This window comes from Carex rostrata, chromosome 25 (assembly GCF_964058835.1).
Source record: "Carex rostrata chromosome 25, lpCarRost1.2, whole genome shotgun sequence".
Lineage (NCBI taxonomy): Eukaryota > Viridiplantae > Streptophyta > Magnoliopsida > Poales > Cyperaceae > Carex > Carex rostrata.
Genome location: NC_135942.1, coordinates 944,820 through 971,599, shown reverse-complemented (window position 1 = coordinate 971,599; position 26,780 = coordinate 944,820). Strand labels below are relative to the sequence as shown.

Sequence of the window (26,780 nt, the reverse complement as noted above, 5' to 3'; positions counted from 1 at the left end):
ACGCACAGGTCTTGATACAAATCAGATAGTTTTAACTGGGCAACGAACCGTCCCTATTCCCCAAGGTTTAAGGCAAGATTTGGATTAATGAAAATACTGAGCTAATTTAATTTTTATTTGAATTAGTAAAATAACATGCTAACTCACAAAAGACAAATAAAGAATAGTTTATTTTTACTAACTTAAACACATCCAAATGTAAAATAATAGTTCAGAATAATTGCTAACCCGGTTAGTAATTCTTTATCTCATCCAAACGCACCGTAATAAAATACCTCAGATTTTTATCTGTTGTAAATCTTGATACAGACTTTTTTTTTATTTTAGAAATAAAATTTATAGTAAAATAAGAAACAAAATTAGATATTCGGGGAGACCTAGATTGAACATCATCTTTGCAATAGAGGCCTGATGGGCCGTACCCGGGCCGAGCTCATTCTATACCAAGCGGCAAGCAACCATTTCATAACACATAGCAGGTGAAACAATTTGATTGGAAAAGGCTGAGGCCTCAGATTAAGAAGAAATCTAGTAGCCCAATTATTATGTCCCCATCTCTCTAGAATTCCCCTTCTGAAATCCTCTATTCTATCCTTTATCTCTGCTATTGCACTTAAATAGAAATAATAGAGTTTCTCCCCCTTCTAATCCTTCTTTCTGATGAGATTCTATGTTGTTTAGATAAACTAGACACGCAGCCCAGCGAGCGCAGAGTCCGCATCGTCTGCATTAACTCAAAAGATCATCTTTTGAGTTAATAGATACTGGCCGTCCGATTGTAAACGGAGCCCATCCGGCCTACGACTAAAACACAGGGGGTCTTCAATATTAGTGCAGATTTAATTCACACGAATCTTAAAGCTTATCGGATGGTCCAGATGTATTAACTCAAAAGATTCCTTTTTTCAGTTAATGCAGAGGATACGAATTCGCGAGGGCAACGCCTCCAAGTCTTAAATCCACAAAAAAAAAAAAAAGGCTTCCATGTCTTCCAGAATCCAGACAGATCCTCTCCAGTTTTCTATAATCACGTTATTCACGTATAGATGTGGAATGTAACAACTATAGATTGGACTGGAGAGGTTTTCGAGCGCCGCTCTCTCCTTACCTTGCTACCTCCTTATAGAAGACGACCACGAAACAACACAAACAAACAAAGGAGCTAATGTTGTAGGAGAACCGAAAACACCAAACAAAAACATCTCCTCCCCCTCCGCCTCCTCCCTCCACCCCCATTTCACATTTCCTTTCCGTATCCATTTCCTCCAAGCTCCGTTTCCGTTTCCATGGAGAACCCGGGGTCGCCGTACACTTCCTCGCCGGAGAACGCCGCCCGCAGATCCGACCAACCTAGATCACCTGAAGAAGGTACTATTGGACGTGCTTATGGCGGCACTTTGTATTGTGTATCTACAGATTGACTAGTTTTATAGTTTGGAGATGAGATCTGTTATTGGTTTTTCCCCCCTTTGCTGTTGTTTTTAGAAAAGAAACATGAGTGTTGATAGGATGTGAGAAAATTATTTTTAAAAACTTTAATGTAACCCTAGATGTTTTTTTTATATATATATATAGTGAGGGAGACTGCGGATAAGAGATATGAGGAGATAAGATTTTAGAGAGAATATAATTGTGTATGTATATAGTATTAGCAATATGAGATAAGATTTTAGAGAGAATATAATTGTGTATGTATATAGTATTAGCAATATGAGGTTTAACTAGGAAATTATAGATTATATTTTTTACATGTTGGGAATACTGCCAGGTTTATGTTGAAATATTTTTTCTATTTGTTGGCAAATAGCTTATGATCTTCCAATTCCAATTTGGATCATGGTATGAATAAATAATTAGCTGTTGAAAAATGTATAGGTTGGTTTAAACCTGTCAATTATTGAAATAAAACCCTAGTAGTTGAATTCTTCTCAATCAGGGTTTAGGATTTTGTGATTATATTCATTGTAAATTATGGTATGTTTTTGAAAGGGCAAGTGAATCCTATATTATCTGAATGATACCACCTTGAATTAATTAAATGTTGTTTATGAATTCCCTTTTTGGAGATTATAAATAATGTATCTTAGAGGTGAAAATCTAATAACTGTAATTCAAAAGTGACAGTTGGAATTTTCATTTCTAAAAAGCTGAAATGTGTCGCCACATATTTTATAATATAAGCAAGTTTCCAATTTTACCCCTTGCAGAGGACAAGGAGAAGCCTACCCAGGTGCGGCTTCTGGTGTCAAACACAGCAGCTGGTTGCATAATCGGGAAAGGTGGGGCCACAATTAATGAATTCCAGTCTGAATCTGGGGCCCGCATACAGTTATCCCGCAGCCATGAGTTCTTTCCTGGCACCTCTGACAGGATCATTCTCATCTCTGGCTTCTATGATGACATAATGAAAGCTATTGAGCTAATTCTCAGGAAGTTAATTGATGAGGTAGATTACATATTTTGGCTTCTACCAGTACTGTTGCGATAATGTTTCAGTGAACTATCATTGTCCTTTCATATCTGTGATATTTTAAAATTGAGTACACTAGATTTTGGCCTTAAAGCAAGCTGGCTTAACTGTTGTTGTCCAGTGAACTATTTATTTCTTATATATAGACCTATGCAAGCTAGATTAATTATTGGCCTTAAAGCAATATTACATCTACAGAAGCTTAGATAAATAGTTCATTTTGCAGATACTGAAATATGTGTTCCCCTCTTTCTTTTGCATAAGAAAAAAAAAAAAAAAATCTTCCATCATACCTTTCTTGTTCTTTACTGAAGCTCTCTCTCGATTCTATTCAGGCAGCTGAAGAGAGTACTGACACAGAGGCTAGAACAAAGGTCAGACTGGTGGTCCCAAATAGTTCATGTGGAGGCATTATTGGCAAGGGAGGTGCTACTATAAAGTAAGTTCTTTAACGCCTTTTATATCAAACATAACTGTTAGTCTCTATTAACCTTGTAGTGTTTGGATGTGCTGCCATTAGTTGTTTTTTTATTGAAGTCCAGTAACAGTTGCTACTGCGTTCCAAATTTTGGTTCTCATTTAAGTTTAGTAACATTTGGTCGTTAAGTCAATTGTGAGGCTAATAAATGTGGGTCTAAATTAAGATACTCTGTCCAAATTTTATGCTGCTTTGGTTTAATACTTCTACTGAACTGGCTTATTCTTAATGGTGCTGTTTAATCACCCCCCCCCCCACAAATGCAGAGCGTTCATAGAAGATTCGAATGCAGGAATTAAGATATCACCTCAGGATAACAACTATGCGGGCCTACATGACAGGCTAGTAACCATAACAGGCCCCTTTGAAAGACAGATGCATGCCATAGATCTTATTCTGAACAAGTTAATGGATGATGTGCATTACCCCCATAACCTTAGCACTCCATTTCCTTACCCAGGTATTTTTTGTTTTTCTTTGATGTCACCTGCAGTGTTGAGTTCTTTCTTTCTATCAGGGAACAGAGTGCTTATTTTGCTTCTACTTCAAGCTTTTCTTTTGTTGGATTATCTTAATATTAATATGAGCGAATCCTTGTCAGGTTACGGACCACCTGTGGGATACATGATGCCATCTTCACCATATAATTCCCCGAACTACGGAAATAATAGTGGGCCTGGAGGAAGGTATCCTTCTAACAAGGTCAGAAAAATCTATTTCTTTCTTCATACTCATTTTATCATTTTCTTCTCTCTTGTATTTTGCAGATCTTATTTCCCTTTCTGTGACTTGAGACAGAAACCATTTAACCTTAAAAATTTGTAGCTCTTATTGGCTTTATGTAATAACTATTGTATGTTAGCTTTTTCCTAATACCTGTAACTATCATTTAACTTCTCCATATATACATATCCTTGCTGAGTGAGGCTATGGTAATATGCATTTTATGGATCGACCTGTGCTATGGGTCCATATCCTTATTTTTAATGTTCAATCAGTCGATCCTAACTGTTAAACATAATCTTCATATCAAAATGTACTTGCAGACCAAATTTTATATTTTTTAGAATTTTTTTACTATTTTTTAGATAGGTAAAAAAGTCACTTGATTTGAAACTTCTGGACCATTCAAAGCATAACTGTTAAACATAATCTTCATATCAAAATGTACTTGTAGACCAAAATTATTTTTTTTCTAGATAGGTAGAAAATCGCTGCTTTCGAATGGTCCAGAAGTTTCAAATCAAGTGATTTACCTATCTAAAAAATAGTAAAAAAATTCTAAAAAGTGTAAAATTTGGTCTGCAAGTACATTTTCATATGAAGATCATGTTGAACGGTTTAGGTCGACTGTTTGAACTTTGAAAACAGAGATATGAGTCCATAGCACGGGCCATTGTGTAATATGCATACTACCTACCATAGCCTCACTCATCCTTACTTATGCTGTAAATGACCTGACTTGCCCTTGTCGTACCAATTTCACTGAAAAGTAGCTGAGACTGCATCTTCCACTAATAATACACTTTTATGCTAAAAAGTGAAGTGTAAAATTTAATCTTCAGGGAAATATGACAAGGTCATCTGTTTCATCGAACCAGGAAGGGAATGATTCAAAGACAATTGGTGTCGCTGATGAGCATATTGGTGCTGTTGTGGGCCGTGGTGGCAGAACCATTACAGAAATCAGCCAGGTAGGTTCCTATGTTCTAATACTATGATATGTTGCTATTTGTTCATTGACAAAAAAAAATGTAAATAAAAATTGTCTGGAACAATGGAAAGAATGAACCCATGTTGAGATTTGTTATGAAACTTCAGCATGTACACTTAAAAACACGAGATATTATGTACACTCTTGCTGCCATAATTCAGTCTTTTGAACTTGCATTTTCATCTAAAATGAATAGTGAGAAAGAGGTAATATTTTCAGCCAGGGTTACCAGTGTGTGGTACAGAGGGCCTGCATTATTTGTTTTTACTGGCATTCTGTACCAGGAAATGGTCATGTATTGGAACAGAAAAATGAGCATTCCAAATTGATTGCTGACCATTATTACGGAATGTCTACACAATACTTCTAATTTTACACCAAATGATTTTTGTTTTATAAAAATGTTATAAAGGATAATTTCCTAACCATTCAGGGGCCCTTGCGGGTCCGGATTCTTGTTTTTTGTTTTTGTCTGTCAACTTGGGCTCTGGCTTTTATTTGTTTCTTTTTCCTTTTTCCTTTTTCCTTGTAAGTAAATTAGGAATGAAAGGTACCCAGGATTTTTTTTTTCGCAAGGTTCTAACTTCTGTTTGTTTCTGAATCATAGTTCGATCAAAATAGATAAGGATTTCAGATGGAAGTGATGCCTTAGTTGTTGGAGTATGAATTTAACTCTCTACTTGAGGAACTTTTCTTAAATGCAGTTCCATTCTAAACTTAAATTTCTGACGCCCTCCAAACTGGTTTACAGAAATCCCTTTGCACCACAAAAGGCCCTTTTTTTAACTGTGCTCTAATGTTAGAGCCTCCATAGTTACTCTGTTGTGGACTAGGGAAACCTTTAAATTTTGTTTTTCTAAGGGTAACAGTAGTGAAAGATGGTGGGAGCCATGAGATGAGAGAGAGAGAGAGGGTGGGGGGGAGCAAAAGACAGATGGAGGGACATGGAGGGAAAGAGAGAGTCAGACTAGAGGGACGCTGGAGAGAACGTTGAGGTAGAGAATAGTTTGAGACAAAGGAGAGGAAATTGCAGTTTAAACCTAAAATCATGGCTCCGAAAATCAGCCGAGTCGGACCGAAATCGAGCGGTGCCGATCCAATTTCTAGCCAAGTTGCGCGCTGGGTGATTTTTTCGTCGAAAATCGGTTGAATTGGCTCGATTCTGAAAATTTGGGCCGATTATCTCATTGTATGTCATCTGGGCCAAGGTGATTGACTATGATACACTAATAACACTAGAGAGAATGTTCCCATTATATAAATGCATGTAGTTTATGTAAGGTTTGCGGCTTTTTTGCATTACTAAAAATTCTGTTGTTATTGTAATGCTTGTATTATATTATATAAGTGTAATCTTTTGTCTTAACATGATTTCTTGACAAATTATTATTTGATCAAATTTTTCCCTATTTTTTTAGTACAAGACAAGCTTTTGTAAATACAATTGAAAAAGGGGGTTGTGAATTTCACAATTCTGGAGGTTCATTTCTGAAAAGAGTTTTGTACGAGCCAAGAAAATTTTACCATTTGGGAAGGAGGTTATTTCAGAAGATCCCCCCCCCCACATAGTAATTTTTGCAGAATATTATTTTGATTTTGTGGTTGAATTTAGACAATATTCCTAGTCAAACCTCTTGTTCGGTTGGGGAGGAAAAGGGGAATTGATTGGAATAGAGCTTATGTTCCAGCCGAACAAGAATGAAATTGAGTGGAAATCCAAAAGGTGGAATTGAGTTTGAACTTTTGGAGTCAAACCCCTGCTTTTTACAAGTTAGTCCCTCTATTCCACTATGAGTCAATTCTCTATTCTGTGGGGTGATGGAATAGTGGAATTGATCTTTTTCAAGAGATGAAATTGGCTCTCTACCCGATACTTTTCCACGTTCAACTGAACACAACCGGTATACTATGGAATTGAAGCCTATTCCAAATTTCACTTCTTTTCTATTCCAATACTTCGACGAACAGGCCCTTTGAGAATTGTTATGCTCAACAGTTCTAGCTTCCCCAGAAACTTGTCATATCATTCTTTTTCCTTGTGTACGAGAAGGGCAGTGATAAAACTTTTAGTATTGGCATTGTCTCTTCCTTTTTGGGGTGACAGCCCTGTGTATCCTATACATTGTCTTATAGCAAGCTTTTGAAAAACGTTTAACGGCATTAAATGGCAGTGTGTTATTTAATAGTTAAACGGCAAGAAGGACATTAAATTATATACTCAATATAACGGTTAAATTTTTAATAGTTAAACGGTTTAATGGCAAGTTTAGTTGTGGTTTTTAAAAGCTTGTTTTATAGGCAAGAAGGACATTAATTCACTTTGTATCAGCAAAGAATTATTAATAGTAATACCAAGTGTTCTTATTGGAATGAGCCTACATATGCTTTTTGTAGTTTCCAGTGATCATTTATGTTATAATTTTGTTAAAATGTACAAATTAATATTGCTTTTCTTATAGATCCTTTTAAACACATATTTTGATATTTGCATTTGTTCTTTTTGTAATTGCAGGTTAGCGGTGCTAGAATTAAGATATCTGATCGGGGTGATTTTGTTGCTGGGACCTCTGACAGGTACATGGATTCCTTTCCTATCATACAAAAATTGTAGCATCTAAAGGAACTGTACTATCTACAAAGAATGGGATGATGCCTCAAAAGGCCCTAAATTTTTTTAGCAAATAGACCCTCCTGACTTCCAATATTTAATAATTGTCTCCTCCTCCTCGCTAATTTCACTTCAATTAATTTTGGATAGGCAATGACCAAAATACCCTTGAATATTTATCATGTAATTGTTTACATCTTTGTTTCCTTAATTTGAAGATCTTATTTGTATGGCATATGCAAAATATATTTCCTTTTTTTTCTTTTTGTATGATATATTTTGTTAGAGGAGGGTTCCATTGCCTCATGACTTTCATACCTCATATTTTATATCTTCGTTGTCAAAGTTTAAATTGTCGATTCGAACCGTTCAACATGATAAATATACTAAAATATGGTTAGTGATGAAATTTTATAATTTTTGGAATTATTTTACTTAAGATGGGTAGAAAATCACTGTTTTTTGAACGGTTCAAAAACAGTGATTTTGTACCTATCTTAAAAAATAGTAAAAAAATTTCAAAAATTATAAAATTTCATCTCCATGCATATTTTAGTATATTTATCATGTTGAACGGTTCTGATCGACAATTTGAACTTTCAAAACGAAGATATAAAATATGAGGTATAAAAAAGATGAGGCATTGGAACCCTCATCATTTTGTTATTCTACAGAAGATCTTATTGAAGAATACTGCCAATGAATAAATATCTTATTTGTATGGCATATTTTTTTGAAGATCTTATTTGTATGGCATATTTTTTTTGTTTATATGTAAAACTAGAAAAAAATGAATAAATATCTGTTGGTTAATTCAAATTGACAATGAAAGACCAAGTGTTAAAATTACAAAGTTCAATAAGAATAAATATATCAGGGGTATAATATTTTGCAAGTTCAAGAGGCTAGGTGATATTGTGACAAATTTGGATGTTCAGGTGATGTGGTGGTCAAATTTGAAAATTGAGGGGCTATTTATCACAAATCAAATGTATACATCTGTGGGGCGGCATTGCCCCTTGGTTCTTATTTAAATAGGTTATTCTTGTTGGCTTTGATGCAGGAAAGTAACAATCACTGGTACAACAGAGGCGATCTGTACTGCTGAGGCAATGATTAATCAAAGGGTTCAGGCAAGCTCCGAACGTGAGAACTAGGCACTTATGGATTTTGATATCTCAAAATTTTTGGCCGAATTAAACAATGATGCTGTATTAACATCTGATCTGGTAGGTTGAAAATTGTTTATTTTCCTTTGTTTCTGTTTATTTATGAGCTGGAGAAAGTAAATGCTCAAATAGAAATGTTGCTTATTGTTTCTTATGTCCCCTTAGCTTGTATTTTTTTTTGGAGCTGGTTGCTGTTGTTTTAGTTATCCGAGTTAGAGTAGAATAATATTTTGAATGTTCTTTGTTGATTATGTTGTTACCTTTGTCTTACTCTGTTCCTTCTATCCGGCAGCCTGGGTTAAGCTGCTTGGTACTTGGTCTTTAGTTATTGATGCTTTTTTTTTTTTTTTTTTTGTTATAAACTCTCTTTTGGATTTCACCCATGTGTGGGGGTGGTCTGATGTGCATAGATCAAATTCAATTCAATGTCCGGTTGGAGCCGTCTGATCTTTATCTGCACAAATCTTAAAGTTGTCTGTTAAAATCTTTATGTGGATCAGACGGCTTTGACTAATTATTGGACCGAATTTGATTGAAAGTTCTAAACATATGGCCTCGTAACAGGAGCTCATTCTTAATCGATAATAAATATAAAATGAACCCTTTATATTTCAGATGGCCTCGTGTCAAGAACTCTTTAATTTATACTTTTATCTAGGAAAAAAGGGTATCTGAATAAGATTTCATTAAACAGAAAAGCGTGTTGATTATATTATGAAAAATGCAATTTCATTGTATTTCTTGCATACTACGAATTTTAATCTCGGTATGCATAAGGTAGCAGATTTGATTCCAGTTAGCATCTTGCCATCTTGTGATCACAAATTAAGTTTTCACCCCTGTTCATTATGATATATAGAAAATGCAAGTTCATTTATGTTTCTTGCCAACTATAAATTTTAATCAGCAGATGTTTTAAAAGAGCAAATTAGATTAAATATATCATCTTCTGAGAAATCCTGACACAGTATTAGAATATTGAATGGATAATACCTTCATCATCATTACTTTTGTGCTGGTGCAAAAAATATACTTGAACAAATGATTATCTGGCAAGTCCTATGTAAGTTCTCACGCAAGGATCAAATTAGTATCTAGTGTGTCACATTCAGCTTCTCTCTCCAAAAGTGTCAAGTAAAAATATGTAAAAAATTTAACAATGAAGAAGCAACACAATAAACTCAATAATACTTGCAGAAAATTGTTCTTGGGGCAAATTTGAGTTTCTTCAAGCCTTTCATTGCAACAGAACCTTCAACCGTTATGAATTTTAGTTATTGATTTCGGCATAAAATTGTCAATGAATATCTATTAAATATGAAACTACATTTGTTAAAAAAAAAAATTCTCATCTTTATTAGATTTGGTAACTTCTGTTGTAAAAAAGAAAGTGGCGATGAACACTAGCGATTTGATGTAACAGCTAACTATTTGATTAATGAAACCATAGTTTTTAACAAGACTACAAACATTCATCCAGAAAGAAAGAATCAATGAAAAAGATAATATATTTAACACCATACAATCTCTAACATCTGTGTGTGCACACAATGATTATCTTTTTAAGACCCAACAATCTCTTACATTTATATATATAACTAACATTTCATACAAAAACTCTTCAAATTTGTTGATCTGTCCCATGTTTTGAAATTTGCACTAAATCTCATTTGCCTACCAGATCCTTGAGTTCAACCATGAGAGAGGGATAATTCTGCATCAGCTTAATATATCCTTCAGTTAGCACTAATGAAACAAAATTATCTTTATCAACAACAAACTGGAGACAATCTTTCTTGAGCTCACTACAGTTGTGTTTCTCAGCTAATTCCAAGGTAGAAAGAACCGTGTCCAAAGAGATACTCTTAACTAAAGTATTCTCGCATGTTGCTTTTAGCTTCTCCACAGCATAACGGTCAGCTGCTGCTAGCAAATGTTGAAGGAAGGCCATAGACGATATCGAATCTTCACAATCATCGAGTTCCTCAATACCCGATAACGAATCATTGTACATGAAATCAAGCATTGCCTTGAAAACTGAAGGCATCATCTCATTTATTTTTACACAGTTCATATTAGATTCTACCATCGAGCCAAAAAGTTCTGCTGCAAATACTGGTGAATGAGCCGCCAGAATTAATCTATGTGCAACAAAAATCTCGCCGTCGACATCGAAAGAGACATCGGTATGTTTATTCTCTCCTCTGAACATTTGAAGGCGCTCATGCAGAAAGCCAATGGAACTGTTATTCCAACGTGCTCCTGTACATGATTCATCTTTGACAGTAATTTTAACATTGAGTACAAAATAAGAATCTTTTACGTATCTTTGCTCCAATTCTGTCCTTTCTAAGAATTTCGATAAACCCCAATCGACATCACGTGATGTAAATGTGTGTGATAGCTCTACTGAATCAATTGATGAAAGAGTTCCATCTTTGTTCAGCACATCAAATTCAAACGTTGCTCTAACATCGACACATTCTCTTTGCAGCTCTACAAAGATAGACACATATTGGCCATTGTTAACCCTATCAGTGCCTTGAGGATAGTACTTAATAGCCCAATCATGTTGACCAACTCGAAATTTTTGTGAGGTGATGCTCTCACCAATGCCCATGTCTTTAGTTTCTGAATGGTTGATTTTGAACTGATAAATTCCCGTAGCTTCCACCATGCTGAATGAATTCATGACTTCAAAACAAACAAAAAAACTTAGTGAGATCTCTGGAGCATAAGATGACAAACTGTTACAGATATATCACAAATATTCTTCACTGCTTATATAAGCAAATTGTAACTTTTAGTCTTCCTTAATGGCATTTGATAACTTTTTATTAACTTTAGGTACAATGTAACTAATATAACTTCCTCAGATTCCCTATGTGAATATATAAAAACATGTTTATCAAGTGGATACTGTAACTTTTAATCTTCCCAGAACCACCAGGTAACATTAAATGATAACAGATCGTAAATTATTTGAGGAATTATTTAGTGGATTGTAACTTTCAATCTTCCAAAAAAAACCTCTACCAGATAGATCAGTTCAATCATTTTTGGTTCTACTTGTTTCCATTTTTTATGTGACGTTTATGCAATTTTGATGTTAAACAGCAGTTCTGGCCAAAAATACAGAAATGCATCTTAATAAAGAATGAACTGACCAGGCAGGCGTGGTAAAATCATTGATTAGAAACATTTGATAAGTGGTAATATACAATAAATTACAAAAGAGTCATGTTAAATATCAGTAATCTCGTTTCTTGGTTTATACATTTAAAAAATGAATTCACTAACATAATAAAAATTTCAAAATAGATAATATACTGTCAAACAAAAATCAGATCAAAATAACCATATTTTCCAAAGAAACCCTTAATTCTTTATATTTAACTCAACCCATCATAAAACCTGGAAAGAATCTAAAGAATCCGCAGAACTAAAAAAGAAAATAAATTAAAAAATCTAACACACCCAACCTAAATTCACTCAAAAACAAACTAGAATTAACCTAATCTGACTGTGACCTTCTCTGATCCCCTGGCAGGTGTGTCTTAAATAAATAGATTTAAACATCACTATTGTAAAACCGGGAGTAAAGTTTGAAAAATTAGAGTAAATAATAAACCCACTTTGCTCCAATAGATTGACACTAAAATTTGACAAATTGTTGGCAAACTATTAACAAATGAAACACCAGAAAGTTACAATTACAATTATCTCATCCCACAACAAGGTGTTAAATTCAAGGACTTTTCTTAAACAAGCAAGAAACAGTACAAAAAAATTTATAAACGTGGTATGAGAATCGTGCAAGTAAAATTATCAAATAAAAAATACACAACTCCTCTCCCTCTCTCACTTAAAAAGAAGGCAGTGGCTGCCTTTTGTATTGAGAGAGAGAGAGAGAGTTGTGTATTTCCTTCAGTGAGGACTGGTACATGGGTATAATGAAGAAATATACATAATTATGTTTATTGACAGAGGAACTATAACTATTATCAACTATCATACATAGCAGGAATGCTAAACTCAAACAACATAGTACAATTACAAGAATGTAATCATGAACTAATACTTGTTATAATGTGCACGATTCTGATACAATAAGAAATAAAAAGAGGGTTGAACTAATTGGCACTGAGTGAGATGCATTTAATAATTAATAACCTCACTTCTGGTATAGCATTGGCCTAGATGAGTTTAAACAGAAGTCTTTGCCTAAATCAGTACACAATTTCTACAAATGGTACAGAAGTGCTTGCATGAAATGAAAAATCTAACACTAGAAAAACTAGGTCCTTGGCTCCTTGCAAAAGCTTAAAAATTTAAGCACATTCACTGGAAATCAAGTAACAAGTATCGATCAAGAATCTTAATTCCAATAACCAACAAGGATTTGCCTTATTAGTACCTTGAGGCGTAGAGGCGGCGCAACTGAGGCAAGAGACCCGACTGAGGAGAGGCGGCGCCGGCGCACGAGAGAGAGAAGCGGACTGAGAGCGGCGGCGAATAGAGGGGGAAAGATAGTGTGTACTTTGTATTAGTTTGGACTTTGGAGAAAAGTTGGGAACCCAATTTTAATGCGTACAGCGTTTGAACTTTTAATGGACCAAAAGGCTCATGCTCAGCTCGAAATTGCTCTGTTTAACTTTGGTTCGCACAGGCCCAGCGAAAGAAATTTTTTAGAGATGCACCCCCTTCTAACGTGCACTCTCTCTTTATATTTTTATTTTCAAAATTAAAATAGTCGATTCAAATCTTCCAACGTGTTCTTCATATTAAAATATACTTGGAGACCAAATTTTACATTTTTTGAAATTTTTTTACTATTTTTTTAAAATTTTTTGAAATCATCACTTTGCTTAATTTTTTATTATTGTTTAATTTAATCAAAAATTCTGAAAAAATAGTAAAAAATTTAAAAAAAATGTAAAATTTGGTCTCCAAGCACATTTTAATATGAAGAACACGTTGGAAGGTTCGAATCGACTATTTGAACTTTGAAAATGAACATATGAGGAGAGGGTGCACGTTAGGAGCACAAAAAAAGAGTGCATTTTAATCCTCCTCAATTTTTTATTTCCTTCTCCCCACATCCCAACGAAACCCTAGAAGGCTGGGGCCTTTTTTAGAAGTTTAATTTTATTTTCATTCTCTGGCATTAGCATTTGAACTTCTTGGTTCTTATGAAACCAAACTTGAATGTTTATTATTGAGTTAAAAAAAAATATGAAGAGGGTAACTTAGTCGAATAAATATAATAAAATAAAATAATTCGTGTAAAGAAATAAATAAATAGATTTGTACTTAGTCGAATAAATATACAAATTTTTGCACGAATAATTTTTATATATAAGTTACAAATTTTATTTGTTTAAGAATTATAAAGATGTGACTTGATAATTTTATGTATATATATACACACTATTTGATATTGAACTATTTAGATTTTAAAAGTCAAATTATAAACACGTAATAATATTCGTACGACACTATAATATTTTACAAACATTCGATTCGAAATTTGGACGAAAACAAATTTTTAACAAATTAAATTAGTACATATTGAATTCTAGTTTGTTTGAACCTTTGGATGCAACTCACCACTAATCTTGAAGCACCTAAAATTAATAAAATTTATGCATACTAAAAATACCGTTGACTCTTAGCTAGCAAAGAAATTGAATCTGATCTTGAATCGCCACATGACAAATTAGAAATTATAAAATAAATTAACCATTCAAATGAGAATAGCATGTAGTCGTTTAAACGAAAATAGCACAAATCTCAAAGCTTGGATTTAATTTTTGGAGAGGATTTAACCCAAATCAATTCCCTACTTCGGGTCCGGACCCCTATTCTTTCCCCTCTTCTTCCTCTGACCGACGGACCCACAGCAAAAAAAAATCAGAAAAAAAAACCGGGAGTGTCGCGGGGGAGAAAAGAGTAGAGGGGCATTTTGGTCCGTGAAAAATTCAAACGCTGTACGCACAAAATTTTACACTGTAAAAATGAGTTCCGAAAAGTTGGACAAATTAAAGAGGCTGTTAAAGATTTTTGCAGAATATATTAGAACAGTCCAACTCGAATCCACGAATTCGTACCTCTGAGATATCTCAAACTTTACGTGATTTTATGGAAAATCTCAACCGTTTAAATACGTTCTGCACGAATCTCAAAGAACAAATAATACATGCCCCCGTGCTATCACCGAATAGGAACCGGACACGTCGGTCACGTAAAAGTTGGGATCTCTCAGAGGATACGCACTCCGAATCCACCATTCCAACAGTTCCAAAATTCTAATAATTATGACAGATGACAATTAATTATACTAATTATATATTAGAAGTAAACAATGTTAACACTAAATAAGATAAACTAACTGCATCATTTATATTATTATATATAGTAAAGTAATTACTTAACACTAATATATGTTAGAGATTAGAGAACCGTCATTTGTAATTCGGAATAATATTAATTGCTTGTAATCTGTTAAAGGAAAAAGAACTGGAAATGATATTCAGAGTTATAGAAGATAGCTCTAACACATGCATATATGGTCGCTTTGACTTATTATTAGAATTTAATTTTATGTAATCTGATTTTAGTCATTAAATTTAAGTTTAAAATAAAATTTAATGAAGTACAACGGTATTTCACAATAAAGTATTGTTCGAGATGCTTGACACTTTTGAGGGCGTTACAAATTGGACGATATGCATGGTATTATCATGCCCGGTCCTGGGGCAGGGCAGCCAGGGCAATGGCCCCGGGCCCCAGGATCCAAAGGGCCCAAAAAAAAAAAATTAGTATGTATATATTACAAAATAATTATTTGTATATATTAAAAATAAATAAAATATTAGAAATCAAACTTTGTACATATAAAAGCTCTAAACTTTTCTATAAATAGAAATGATCTATTAGCATATTAATAAAATAAAGGTAAGGATGTAAACAGTCAGATACGGATCGGATAGTGATCAAACCGTATCTTTATCCATTATAATTTTTCAAATACGGATGCAAATATGGATAGTCTCGGATACGGATACATATCGGATATTAAATGTATATGAATACGGATCAAATATCGGATGGATATGAATATAATTCGGATAATTTAAAAAAATTACTAATATGCATTCTAGTAAAGTATAATATCGAAATATAGTTTTTTTTTCATTCATTAATTATATCTAATATTTTTCATAATAAATTTGTTGGATACAAAACATATATCATAGTATCAAAATATTAGTCACTATTCATCTTATCATAGTATCAAAATATTAGTCACTATTCATCTCATAATGTTATATTGTTAATCATAATATATCAATTCAAGATCAATAATGTTTTCTTTTTAAGCATATAGAACAAAAAAAAAAGTCTTGAACCAGCTACATTAACGATCATATATCAATACTATGCAACTAAAATATAAGTAATAAGTCATTGGTATTTAACAAATCATTTCTTATGGAGTAGAGGTGTAAACGGTTAGATACAAATAGTTACGGATAGTTAATTATTAAACCGTATCCTTATCCATTGTAACTTTTCGGATACAAATACATATGCGGACACAGATAGTTAATTATTAAACAATATCCTTATCCGCTATAACTTTTCGGATATGGATACAAATACCGATAGTCTCGGATACAAATACAAATCAGATAATTTAAGTAATTTTCCAAATTCAGATTCGAACGAAATTGGATAATATCTTATTCATTTACACCCCTATATAAATGACTCAAATTTTTATCCCGCCCTGGCCCCAAAATCTTCAGGACGGACCCTGGGTATTATATATATGTAGCCAATGACTTATAATTTAATTATAAAGCTTTGACTTCTAATTTTTAATATTTTGACTTTTAATTTTAGTTACTAATTCGAATTCAAAAAAATTATTCTAATTTTAATCATAAAGTTAACCTAAATTATCATAATTTCAGAAAAGAGATAAAAAGTTTCCAGAAAGAAATAAAATTGGTTCAAATCTATACATCTTCATAAATTTTCAAAATCCAAAGAGGAGAGAGGAGCGGGAAGGGCAAGGGAGGCAACTGGTCTATATAACACATGGAAGCAAATATGTTGCGATCTTACAGGATCGCAGGGTCCTGCGATTCCAATTTCAACCCTTCATTTATTACAGTGTGGGAATCTTAAAAAGAAATAATTTTTGTGTACGAATCTCAAAATATATAAACGACTGAAATTAGAATCGCAGAGACCCTGCAATCCTGTAGTATCGCAGCAGATTTATTTCCCATAACACATATGTTAGTTGTTAGCTAGATTTCTCAAGTCAGTTTTAATTTATTCTCAATTTAAGTGTGATTTTCTAATAACGCTGCAAAATTTATCCTACAATAATACCAACGTATATGTAGGAATTATTTAATTATTCTTCATATTATGGTAAAAGAAAAGAAATGCTGAGGCTCCGGTGATCCAGTCCTTCCATCTTAGATCTACCGCTCTAAATAACAGCGTCCACGGGCGTATCCAGTATAGAACCAGAGAGGCGGCTGCTCCTCCCTGGATTTTGAGTTTTAATGGTGATATATCGATATCGATCAGCTTTGTCCCTCTCTGGAAATTTTTGTTGCCCCCTCTGGATGTTTAATTTGTAATTTGGCTTAAATTTAGTGTTAAAATCAAAATAAATTTCTTAAATTATGATTGGTAATTAGAATTATAAGTTAAAGCATTAAAAATTATAAGTCAGAGCATTGAAAAATATAAGTCAAAGTATTGTTTTTTTTATCAAGTACCCAATCAGTTAATGGGTTTAAATCCAATAAATTTTTTAAATCCGATTCGATATTTTTGTCCCCCCGACGAATATTTTGGGTCCGCCCCTGACAGTACCTCGCATAGCATCAATTAATACCATTGTTTTAAAATGCAGCCACATGCAGTGGTCTTCCGCATATAGAATCTCATGCAGTCAAGTTCATGTGGTTTTGAATATACAAACACATATATGATCCATGCGAATCTAAAAAAAACCTAAAAACTATTTTGCAATGAAGGAAATTAGAATCTATATCATTTATAATATGTTAAAGAACACAAATCACTAAACTAAATAAGTCTTTAGATATAAATCATTTTTATTTTATCTATATTTATTTAAAAAGCATAGTAAAATCATATATGTACTTCCACATACAAATCTGCATATGCGGCCGCATATGTAGTATGCAGTGGTCTTCTGCATGCATAAACAAAACCGAATTTTAAAACATTGATTAATACCGTTATTGTGTACCAGCTTCGTCAATAATTAATCCGACACGTCAATCATCGGGAGTGAAAAATCAAACTAGCTAGGTGTCAAATTATTTCGAATATACATACTAATTTAGAGGAGAAGTCAAACGGAAGCTGACAATACGAGCCAATTACCCAACTATATATTAGCTTTTAGGCCGTACACCATTACGAACGTACAACATTCATCCAAATCTTAGACTTATTCGTCAAGAATTTTTATGTGGATCGGATGACTTTGAATTTGATCTGATGTTTATTGAACGTACCGCCTCCGATTCCTTTCTCACAGACTTATTAATTATGAATTGTTTGTTGCACAAGCCACAAGGTGCATGCGTTGTTGGGGTTTAATGTGCTGTAACTAAAAACTCGTTTAGGCTTAAGCTGCGGAATGATCGTAGAACAAAAATTTCTACAGCCAACTTAAGCTCAGAATTAAACGGGGTATGTCAGAAAACTTTTCAAGACGGTCCACCTTCAGTATTCCTTTGGCATCAAAACTCAATTTAATCCTTTTACAGATCTACTCCATGATTGATTTCTAAAACTTTAATCTACTTACCAATTAAATAGATTAATATAGCATATTTATACCTTGTTTCCAAATCACAGTTGGAATGCAGACCGAGCGAGTAGAGCCTCACCAAGGAAAGAATCGACTCGGAGTATCACACGTGTGATACCTCTATCGGTTATCCACCAGGACTAACCGGAGAGCGGTTTATTTCTTCTGCCAGAAATACCGTAAATCGCGGAATTCTGCAAAAACACTATTCACGGGAAAAAGACGAAAACCCGTAAACACGAATTTTCGGTTGCTCAGTTTCATCAATATGCAAAACTGACATACCGCGAAATTCGGTAAAACACTATTCATCGATCCCGTAAATATACTTCACAACAACTCGCAAGATTATACGTCAACTACGTATAACTTTCTTTTCTCAACCGAAACACTATTTGGGAGAGAAACCGAGAAAGAGAGAAAATACCGATCCGTTTCGACACGAAACGGTATGAGTGAATTAGCGATTTTTCTCTCTACATGCACCCCTCTATTTATAGGCTTTTGAGGAGGTTCACAAAAGACCGAAATACCCCTCAACATATGCATATTTACAAGATATGCCATTGAATGGATAAGGATGACATGTCATGTGGATAAGATCGATGACGTGTCATCTGGATATGATCAATGACATGTCGTGCGGATAGGATCGAATCTGAAAAGACCTGAATGCCCTCGGCACGAATACAAATAATATTCGTATAATTATTCTGAACAATTATATATATTTTTCTTGCGGTTGTTGTTTCGGTAATTTATACAATGTGTCCTGCACATTTATAAATTAACCGATTAACTTTTATACAATGTGTCACACACGTTTATAAATTAACCAATATTTTTGCTTGTTATTTTTACATAACATTTATAATTTAATTATAACACGTATAATTAATTATAACCATCTTACTATTGATCATAACCAATTTATAATCAATCACAATAAGATTCTCCGATTAACTCCTATATGGTGTGACCCAATAGGATCTGTGTTATGTTGGTAAATAAAGTTAAAATTGTTTTAACTTCTATAATCATGAGCGGCATCTGGCAACACATCATGACCATCCAATTACACAGATGATGCTGTACTGTACAATATCACGATCCAGTAAACAATTTACTTGTGTCTGTTCTTCTGTCTCATAGCTATCAGATTAGTTTCAAGGTAGATGTGTGTCAACCTTGCTAACTGAATCTTTTCTTGATCTTGAGCAGATTATCAAATATAATTACTCTTGTAATTATACCGCTAGCAGATAATCTTATTCTATCAAGGGGCCCAGTGATGCTATAGCTCGTATAGAGATACGATGGACAAATAGTATTCTTGGTAAACCATCACTACCTCAGCTAAGCCATGTATACCGAAGAGCTACCGTTATAACTGCATTTTACCGACAGCGTTTGATAACAATCACACATATACATTTCTTAGTAGGAAAGATGAATACCTCATACTTTAGAACTTAACACTGAATGAAAACATTAATGACACGAACACAATTCTATTTAATGTTTCATTCGGGGTCTGTCAAATACAATGTTCCTAGAACATGTATCTATGTGATTAAAATGACATCTCGTGTCAGGTGGTTTGTAAAACTTAACCATATTTTAATCCACATACTAACCTTATCGCGGTAATTAGTGTTCCTGCTAATTATCTTGGTCAGTGACTTTTTAAGAGTATATATCATCTATATTATGGAGTTTCACAATTTCAGTCATGAACTCGAAATGATCCATAAATTCAATAATACTCAAGGCAACAAAATGATATATAAATAAACATTCAATTCATGAACAAAGTTTTATGATAATTTATCGTATTATTGACTTCTAGATTATTACAAACTAACATGCGTAGCACTAGCTATATATATATCACTCTCATAGGATAGGAACTTGAAAGATTGCAACAATCAATCAATCACATTGAAATCAATTCTCACCAAATCGTTTACATTCTGGTAGTGACTCTGGCGCCGGTGATTTTCTCTACTTCCAAATCGTGCCGAGTGAAGTTGTTTCCTTTTTTAAGCAAAGAAAATATGTAAAATCACATACAGAAAGCATTAATTTTGGAGACACATGCAATTAGTGATGTTCACTTGCCATGTCTATGGTAGTTGTCTCAGTTTTGAATAAGAGAAAAATATATATATTTATAGATATTTTAAATGTTGACAGCAGTTGTCAAATATATTTATAGTTAAGGTTAAAAAATTATAAATATAATATAAATTTACTGTGTGTTACTGATTAGCTGCCTGAGTATATATAATAACGCTGCTAAATCTATCCTACAAGAATACCAAAGTATATATATCGAAATTATTTAATGTAAGCAGGATAATTTCATTATTCTTTATAAAGATGCTAAAGGAAAAGAAATGTTACGTAGAGGCTCCTGTCCTTCCATCTTAGATGTACTCTTCTTCTTTTGTAATTTCTTTTTTCATTAAATAGCCCCTGTAGGTTGTACAATCGAGATTCTTTTAGATGTTATTATTTAGAATTAAATCTGATGCACATGTCACAGCACTAAGGCTAGAATTAACTCAAGAACACTATTTTTTTTTTCTTTTAGAACTTAGTAGCAGCTGTCAAGAAATTCATGTTAAATTAAATGGAAGAGTACATCTTCTCTGCTCAGTCAGAGAAATAAAACAACACTGAAAGAAAATACTACTTCCTACCTATCTACTATGTATGCTCGTATGATTTTTTTAGCTAACCCACATTTGAATCAAGAGCTGCCAACTATTCTTTGGTTAGCTCTAATCTCAATTTTGATGTTAGTTCACTATTATCACTAACTCACCCCTCCATCCAAATACACCTCAAATCGAAGTGTACAAAAAGTTCATTCTTTATGTTGTCCCTCTGCCCTTCCCTTTTCTCTCTCATGAAATTTCTGAAGTACAATAAATAACATGACTTCGCTATGTTAGAGTGTGCTCCACAAAAAGAGATGTAATAAAAAAAGAATGAATAAGAAATAAGTGAGTTCATCTTCTCTGCACTCTAAATCAAAAGTAAACGAAATTATCAAATTTCTATACATAATTCACTCTCTCTCATCTTTGTTTTCTCTCAATTAGTTATGAGAGAGTAGAACCAGGGTGTTATTAAGTTCACCAAATTTCTTGGTGAACTCAAGTCTAAAATCTGTCAAATCGGCTTTAAATGACGAATCCGAACCATTGAAACATGCCTACTTTACGAGTGATGTGTTATATGTGACAATTTTAAACATTCGAATTAATTTAGTATAAAGTCAAGCGGTCAAAATTGGAAAGTTAATAAATTAATTGTTGCATTCATTTCTTGAACTTTTTTTTACCTTTTGACTATATGCAAAATTAATTTTTTTTACATGTAGATGTATCACTTGTAAGATAGACGGATTTCAATGGTTCGAATTTATCATTTGAAGCAGATTTGACGGATTTTAGACTTGAATTCACCAAGAAACTTAGTGAACTTAAGAACACGCTAGTCAATATATCATTTCCCTCACTTCCCCTTCTCTTCGTCCGTCGCCTCCCCTCGTGGCTTGAGCTGAGCCTTAACTAGAATTTGATCAAGAGATCGAATCCTTTGCCCCCAGAGTCACTGTCGGTAGACCTCCAATTCAAAAATTAACAGCGACCGACCCCCTTTAACAATGACTGACCCCACCCAGCAGTGACTGAGAGGGCAGGATTTTCCTGCACCCGGGGTAGGTGATCTCCTTCCTTTGATCAATCCCGGTCCCCCCCCCCCCCCCCCCCCCCCCCCCCCCGATATACGTCATGAATCATCCGGAGTGAAGTATCATATCCATCGTGTTTTCAATTATTTATCCAAATATACACAATTTAGAGAATAAGTCAAATCGAAGCTGACAATTCGAGCCAACCCATTACAAATGAAACAGTTTTTTAGGCCGTTCCCCATTATGAATCTGGAATTTTCATCCAACGACTCCACTTTGTTGACATGCTGCCACGTGGCATCATCGTTTTCTCAAGTTTCTCCCGTCCACTCCATGTCTACTTTGCTCTCAATTTCTCTCACTCTATTGCAAATCTTGCAACAATCCTACATATCTAAGTAACATGCTGTTCCCCATCAACACATCATAAAATTATATATTGTTGAGCATTTATATTGGTAAATATATTCCAATTTCAAATTTTAGGTGACCATTCCATTTACAGTTCAGTAATGTATGATAATTTTATAAATACAAATATATTTTTAGTGAAATTGTTTTCAAAATATCTTGTTGACAGACATATCAATTTCTATACGTTCTGTGATGCATGAGAATTTTTTTTTTTTCAATTTCTAAACATTAAAAGCAATCAAAATTAATTGTATAAATACAATACATTTGAAATTAACTTTAAATTAATTTTATTTAGTTTTATTTCAATTTTAGTCTAATTCTTGAATTATAAATTTAGTCAAGCTTCTTGGAATGGAGAGACAGATCAGAACCCTGAAATTCTCTTCTTTTCTTTTCTTTTTGAAAAATTGGCAGCAGCTGCCAATTGAAACTGAATTCTTTTCAAGTGGGGTCAAATTTTGTGGACCAAAGAGGAAGTAGTCCGGTATACCACGTCTCAGCCGGTCAGCCCCAAAGTGCGGTACACCCAATAATTCTACGTCTACATGCTACGCGTCTCACTGGATTGGACTCCTCACTCCTGTTATCTCTGTTGGGCCCCACTGAACCAAATCCCTACTTGCACTGCTTCCCCAATAATTTGTTTTCTCTACAATAATCCTAAAGCTCTCATCCATTCTTGCAGTTTAAAAGATCATTTTGACAACAAATCTGAATGTATTCATGTTTCATTATTTTGTTTATTTAATTTGAAGGTGTACTTTTGCACCAAACCTCTACTTGCACTGATTCCCTAAGGATATTTGCTCTAAAATAAACCCTCAATTCTTCATCCATTATTGCACATGATAATAAATCTAAATGTATGTTTTATTGTCCATCTTTTTTTTACAATGTCATTTAAATGTGTATTTGTACAAATAATAACATACATTCAAAAAAAGATAAGTGATAAAAAGTGATCAGTTTGATAAGAGCAGCAAATTTATACGTTCAATTTTTCTAACAAAAAAAAAAATTAGTTCGTTATTTAAACCATGCATGGTGTTTTTATAAGCCGAAAAATTCTAGAGAGAGATATTGTATAGGAATAGCAACATGTCCAACAATTTGCAACATTTGACTAAAACTTGACGTGCTTACCTTGTTTAGTACGGTCCATTACCACTCAAAACTCTTGTAGAATTTCTGCATGCATAACGCACCTATATATACCCTTTTACGTTGCTTCAGCTTGTCATCAAATTAAGAGTTTAGTTACTATATATCAACTAAACAGCAATGGCTAGCTCAAAGACACTAGCAACCGTACTTTTAGTAATGTTTTGCATTGACATTGTCTCTGCAGGAAGGGCAGCGGTTCGCTTAATGAGTGACACTGGTAGTGGTGGGGGAGGTGGTGGTGGGGGAGGTGGAGGTGGAGATGGAGACAGTGGTGGTAACGGGACAAGTGTTTCTAATAAAAATTTACCGGGTTCCCAGTATATACCGGGTTACGGATCTGGATATGGGTCAGGGTATGGTGAGGGCTATGGTAGTGGTTATGGTGGCAATGGTGGTGGTGGAGGTGGTGGCGGCGGCGGTGGAGGTGGAGGTGGTGGATCAAATGGCGGTGTTGGCTCGGGATACGGTTCTGGGTATGGTGAGGGTTATGGATCTGGGTATGGGTCTGGCGGTGGTGGTGGAGGTGGAGGAGGTGGTGGTGGTGGCGGCGGAGGTGGTAGCGGGTCTGGTTATGGGTATGGAAGTGGTAGTGGGTCAGGATATGGATCAGGTGGTGGCGGAGGTGGTGGTGGTGGAGGTGGTGGAGGTGGTGGTGGTGGAGGCGGAGGTTCTGGATATGGAAATGGATTCGGTTATGGTAGCGGGTCGGGCTATGGAAGAGGTCGTGGTGGAGGTGGAGGAGGTGGAGGTGGAGGTGGTGGCGGAGGAGGAGGAGGAGGAGGATCCGGTGTTGGTGGATCAGGATCCGGATCTGGTTCAGGCTCTGAATCCGGATCTGGTTCAGGCTCTGGATCCGGATCTGGTTCAGGCTCTGGATCCGGATCTGGTTCAGGCTCTGGTTCAGGCTCTGGATCCGGCTCTGACAGCAGTCATGGATAGATCAATGCATGCATCATGTGCACCAAGTTTTTGAGTTGATGATATATACCTATAATATGCATCAACAAATTAAGACCAGCAGTCAATAATATAATTAAAATACAATACTTAAATACATTAACAGTTAATTAATCTTATAAGTTTTAAAGTATATTTTCTTTTCTAATTAAAGATAAATTTATGTACTTGTGTCAAACAATAAAATATTGTATAATAGACCATAGATATCAATTGATCTTGTAATAATATTACCCATTAAATGGATCTTGTAATAATATTACCGATTAAATAATTTTTTTTTTTTTTACTTTTGAGTATGTTCAATCTGTATATTGTGAGAAATGGTGTCTTCTCCCGGCTTTCTTTTTTCAGCTGCGATATCTTAAAGACATGAGATCTGAGCCGTCGTATTCTCATAACACGGTTTCAGAATAAATCCTTCTTTATTTATTCATTACTTCTCTATCCAATTTTCAATAGCGAGTAATTAGTAACATTTCTCTCTATTTTCTTTTAAGATACCCCTGTTATTTGAATAATTATTCTCAGCCTGAAGTATGTACAATGTCAAATACATGGACTACTGGCGAGTATCATTGCTGAGACAGCAAATACTAAACAATAATATCCAACCTTTTTTTTTAATAGGATAGGGTCAAGCCTCTAATTTTATATTTTTGATAGATTTAAACTATGATAAAGTCAAAGAGTCAAAAACATAACCTACTCTTTTGAAACAAGACATATTCTTAATTCCCAGTGCTTTAAAGTCAAGATCTATACCATTTTTTTTTTCTTTCTTATTTATCTGGCAAGTCACCCTCTGACTCGGCGGCTGTTGTTGTAATTATTCTGAATGATTTATAGTTATTGTTTTTTTTTAAATAATAAACATAATTGAATGTGTTCTGAAAAGAATTATTTTTACAAGGAACGCAGCTAATAAATATACCATACCTAGAGTAAAGACGCAGCTGATTGGCTGGTCCGGTTAGGTGCACAAACTGCATCCCTGCTCTGGGAGTGCAGCTATTGGTTGTGTCCCTAATAAAATTAAAAAAAAAAAAATCCAAAATTCATATCAATTCTGTTTATTATTATAAAACCTTAATTTTGAATGTTCGGTGACACCATCAATGAACAGTGTCTCTCCACCTCATCTCCGTCCAATGCAACATAGATGATCCAGATTATTTCTGTCTATGTCACCCGACGTCACTCGATGGCGGAAATCAAATTGGGCTAGGACTATCGCTGTGACCTTAAAAAAAAAATGAAATATCACCTCCAAACCAAACCACCGAACGATGCAGCTTCTCCGTCCGATGCAGCTTCAACGGGCAGATTCATTTTGGCTGACACTCCATTGCATCACCTCTAAATCACCGAACGAAACTCCGCGGCACCCGCGATTTTGCCCCAAAATCCATAAGGATGTTCGATGACGACATCCATAAACAGTGCCTCTCCATCTCATCTCCGTCCGATGCGGCTTCGACGGGGCAGATTCATTTTGGCTGATGCTCCATTGCATCACCTCCAAAACAACCGAACGAAGCTCAGCGGCACCTGCGATTTTACCTCTATATATATATATATATATGACTATATTTTAGCAATGCAGACCAAAATGTGGAAACAAAAGCTGGATTGTGAGAAATATATTTATATGTAACTAATGCTTTCCAAGGGCTAGAATATTCATTATTCTTCAATTTCCACCATCATTTAAGTAAAAGAGATATATTCATCTGCCTAAGATTAAGAATGCCTAAGCCTCCAAATTGTTTAGCTAAACAAGATGTATACCAATCTATTAGTATATACTTTTTCTTTCTCGAGTTACCTTGCCAAAGAAACCTCCTCCCAATTTTATCAATTTGTTGGATTACTGTAATTGGGATTCTATAGACTGAAAAGGGATATAAAGGTATAGATGTAAGAACGGAATTTAAAAGAGTTAATCTACCACCTATTGATAACATGGACCCTTTCCAGTGTTTTAACCTACTGCCTACTTTATCTACTAAAAATGTCCAATCTGTTACTTGCAATTTTTTATAACATAGTGGTAAACCTAGATATTTTATCGGGAAATCCCCCCTTGACATCTAAATATTTGTTGTAATGTTATAGCACTATCTACATCGACATTAAGCGAATACAATTCTGCTTTCTCATAATTCATTTTGATACCCGAGATGGCTTCAAAAGCAAGCATGGTCCACCATGCAGCCTCCA

General features: G+C 34.4%; 2 protein-coding genes and 1 pseudogene across 3 annotated transcripts; 2 read left to right on the top strand and 1 right to left on the bottom strand.

Moving 5' to 3' along the window:
• The first annotated feature begins 1,076 nt into the window (after nucleotides 1-1,076).
• Nucleotides 1,077-8,709, top strand: BTR1L (binding to TOMV RNA 1L (long form)). Its single transcript, XM_078292321.1, has 8 exons — nucleotides 1,077-1,368; nucleotides 2,208-2,446; nucleotides 2,806-2,909; nucleotides 3,215-3,408; nucleotides 3,550-3,650; nucleotides 4,514-4,642; nucleotides 7,175-7,236; nucleotides 8,334-8,709. The coding sequence occupies exons 1-8, from the start codon at nucleotides 1,287-1,289 to the stop codon at nucleotides 8,425-8,427; spliced, it is 1,005 nt and encodes a 334-aa protein (XP_078148447.1). The 5' UTR covers nucleotides 1,077-1,286; the 3' UTR covers nucleotides 8,428-8,709.
• Nucleotides 8,710-9,849: 1,140 nt separating this feature from the next.
• LOC144543869 (BTB/POZ and MATH domain-containing protein 1 pseudogene) lies at nucleotides 9,850-13,003 on the bottom strand (annotated as a pseudogene). Its single transcript, XR_013508103.1, has 2 exons — nucleotides 12,857-13,003; nucleotides 9,850-11,133 (listed from the first exon to the last, which is right to left on the bottom strand). The product of XR_013508103.1 is annotated as a BTB/POZ and MATH domain-containing protein 1 pseudogene (transcript).
• Nucleotides 13,004-23,707: 10,704 nt separating this feature from the next.
• LOC144543900 (uncharacterized) lies at nucleotides 23,708-24,539 on the top strand. The gene is made up of 3 exons (XM_078292349.1): nucleotides 23,708-23,832; nucleotides 23,866-24,348; nucleotides 24,445-24,539. Exons 1-3 carry the CDS (start codon nucleotides 23,718-23,720, stop codon nucleotides 24,537-24,539), a joined length of 693 nt encoding a protein of 230 aa, XP_078148475.1. The 5' UTR covers nucleotides 23,708-23,717.
• The last annotated feature ends 2,241 nt before the right edge of the window (nucleotides 24,540-26,780 follow it).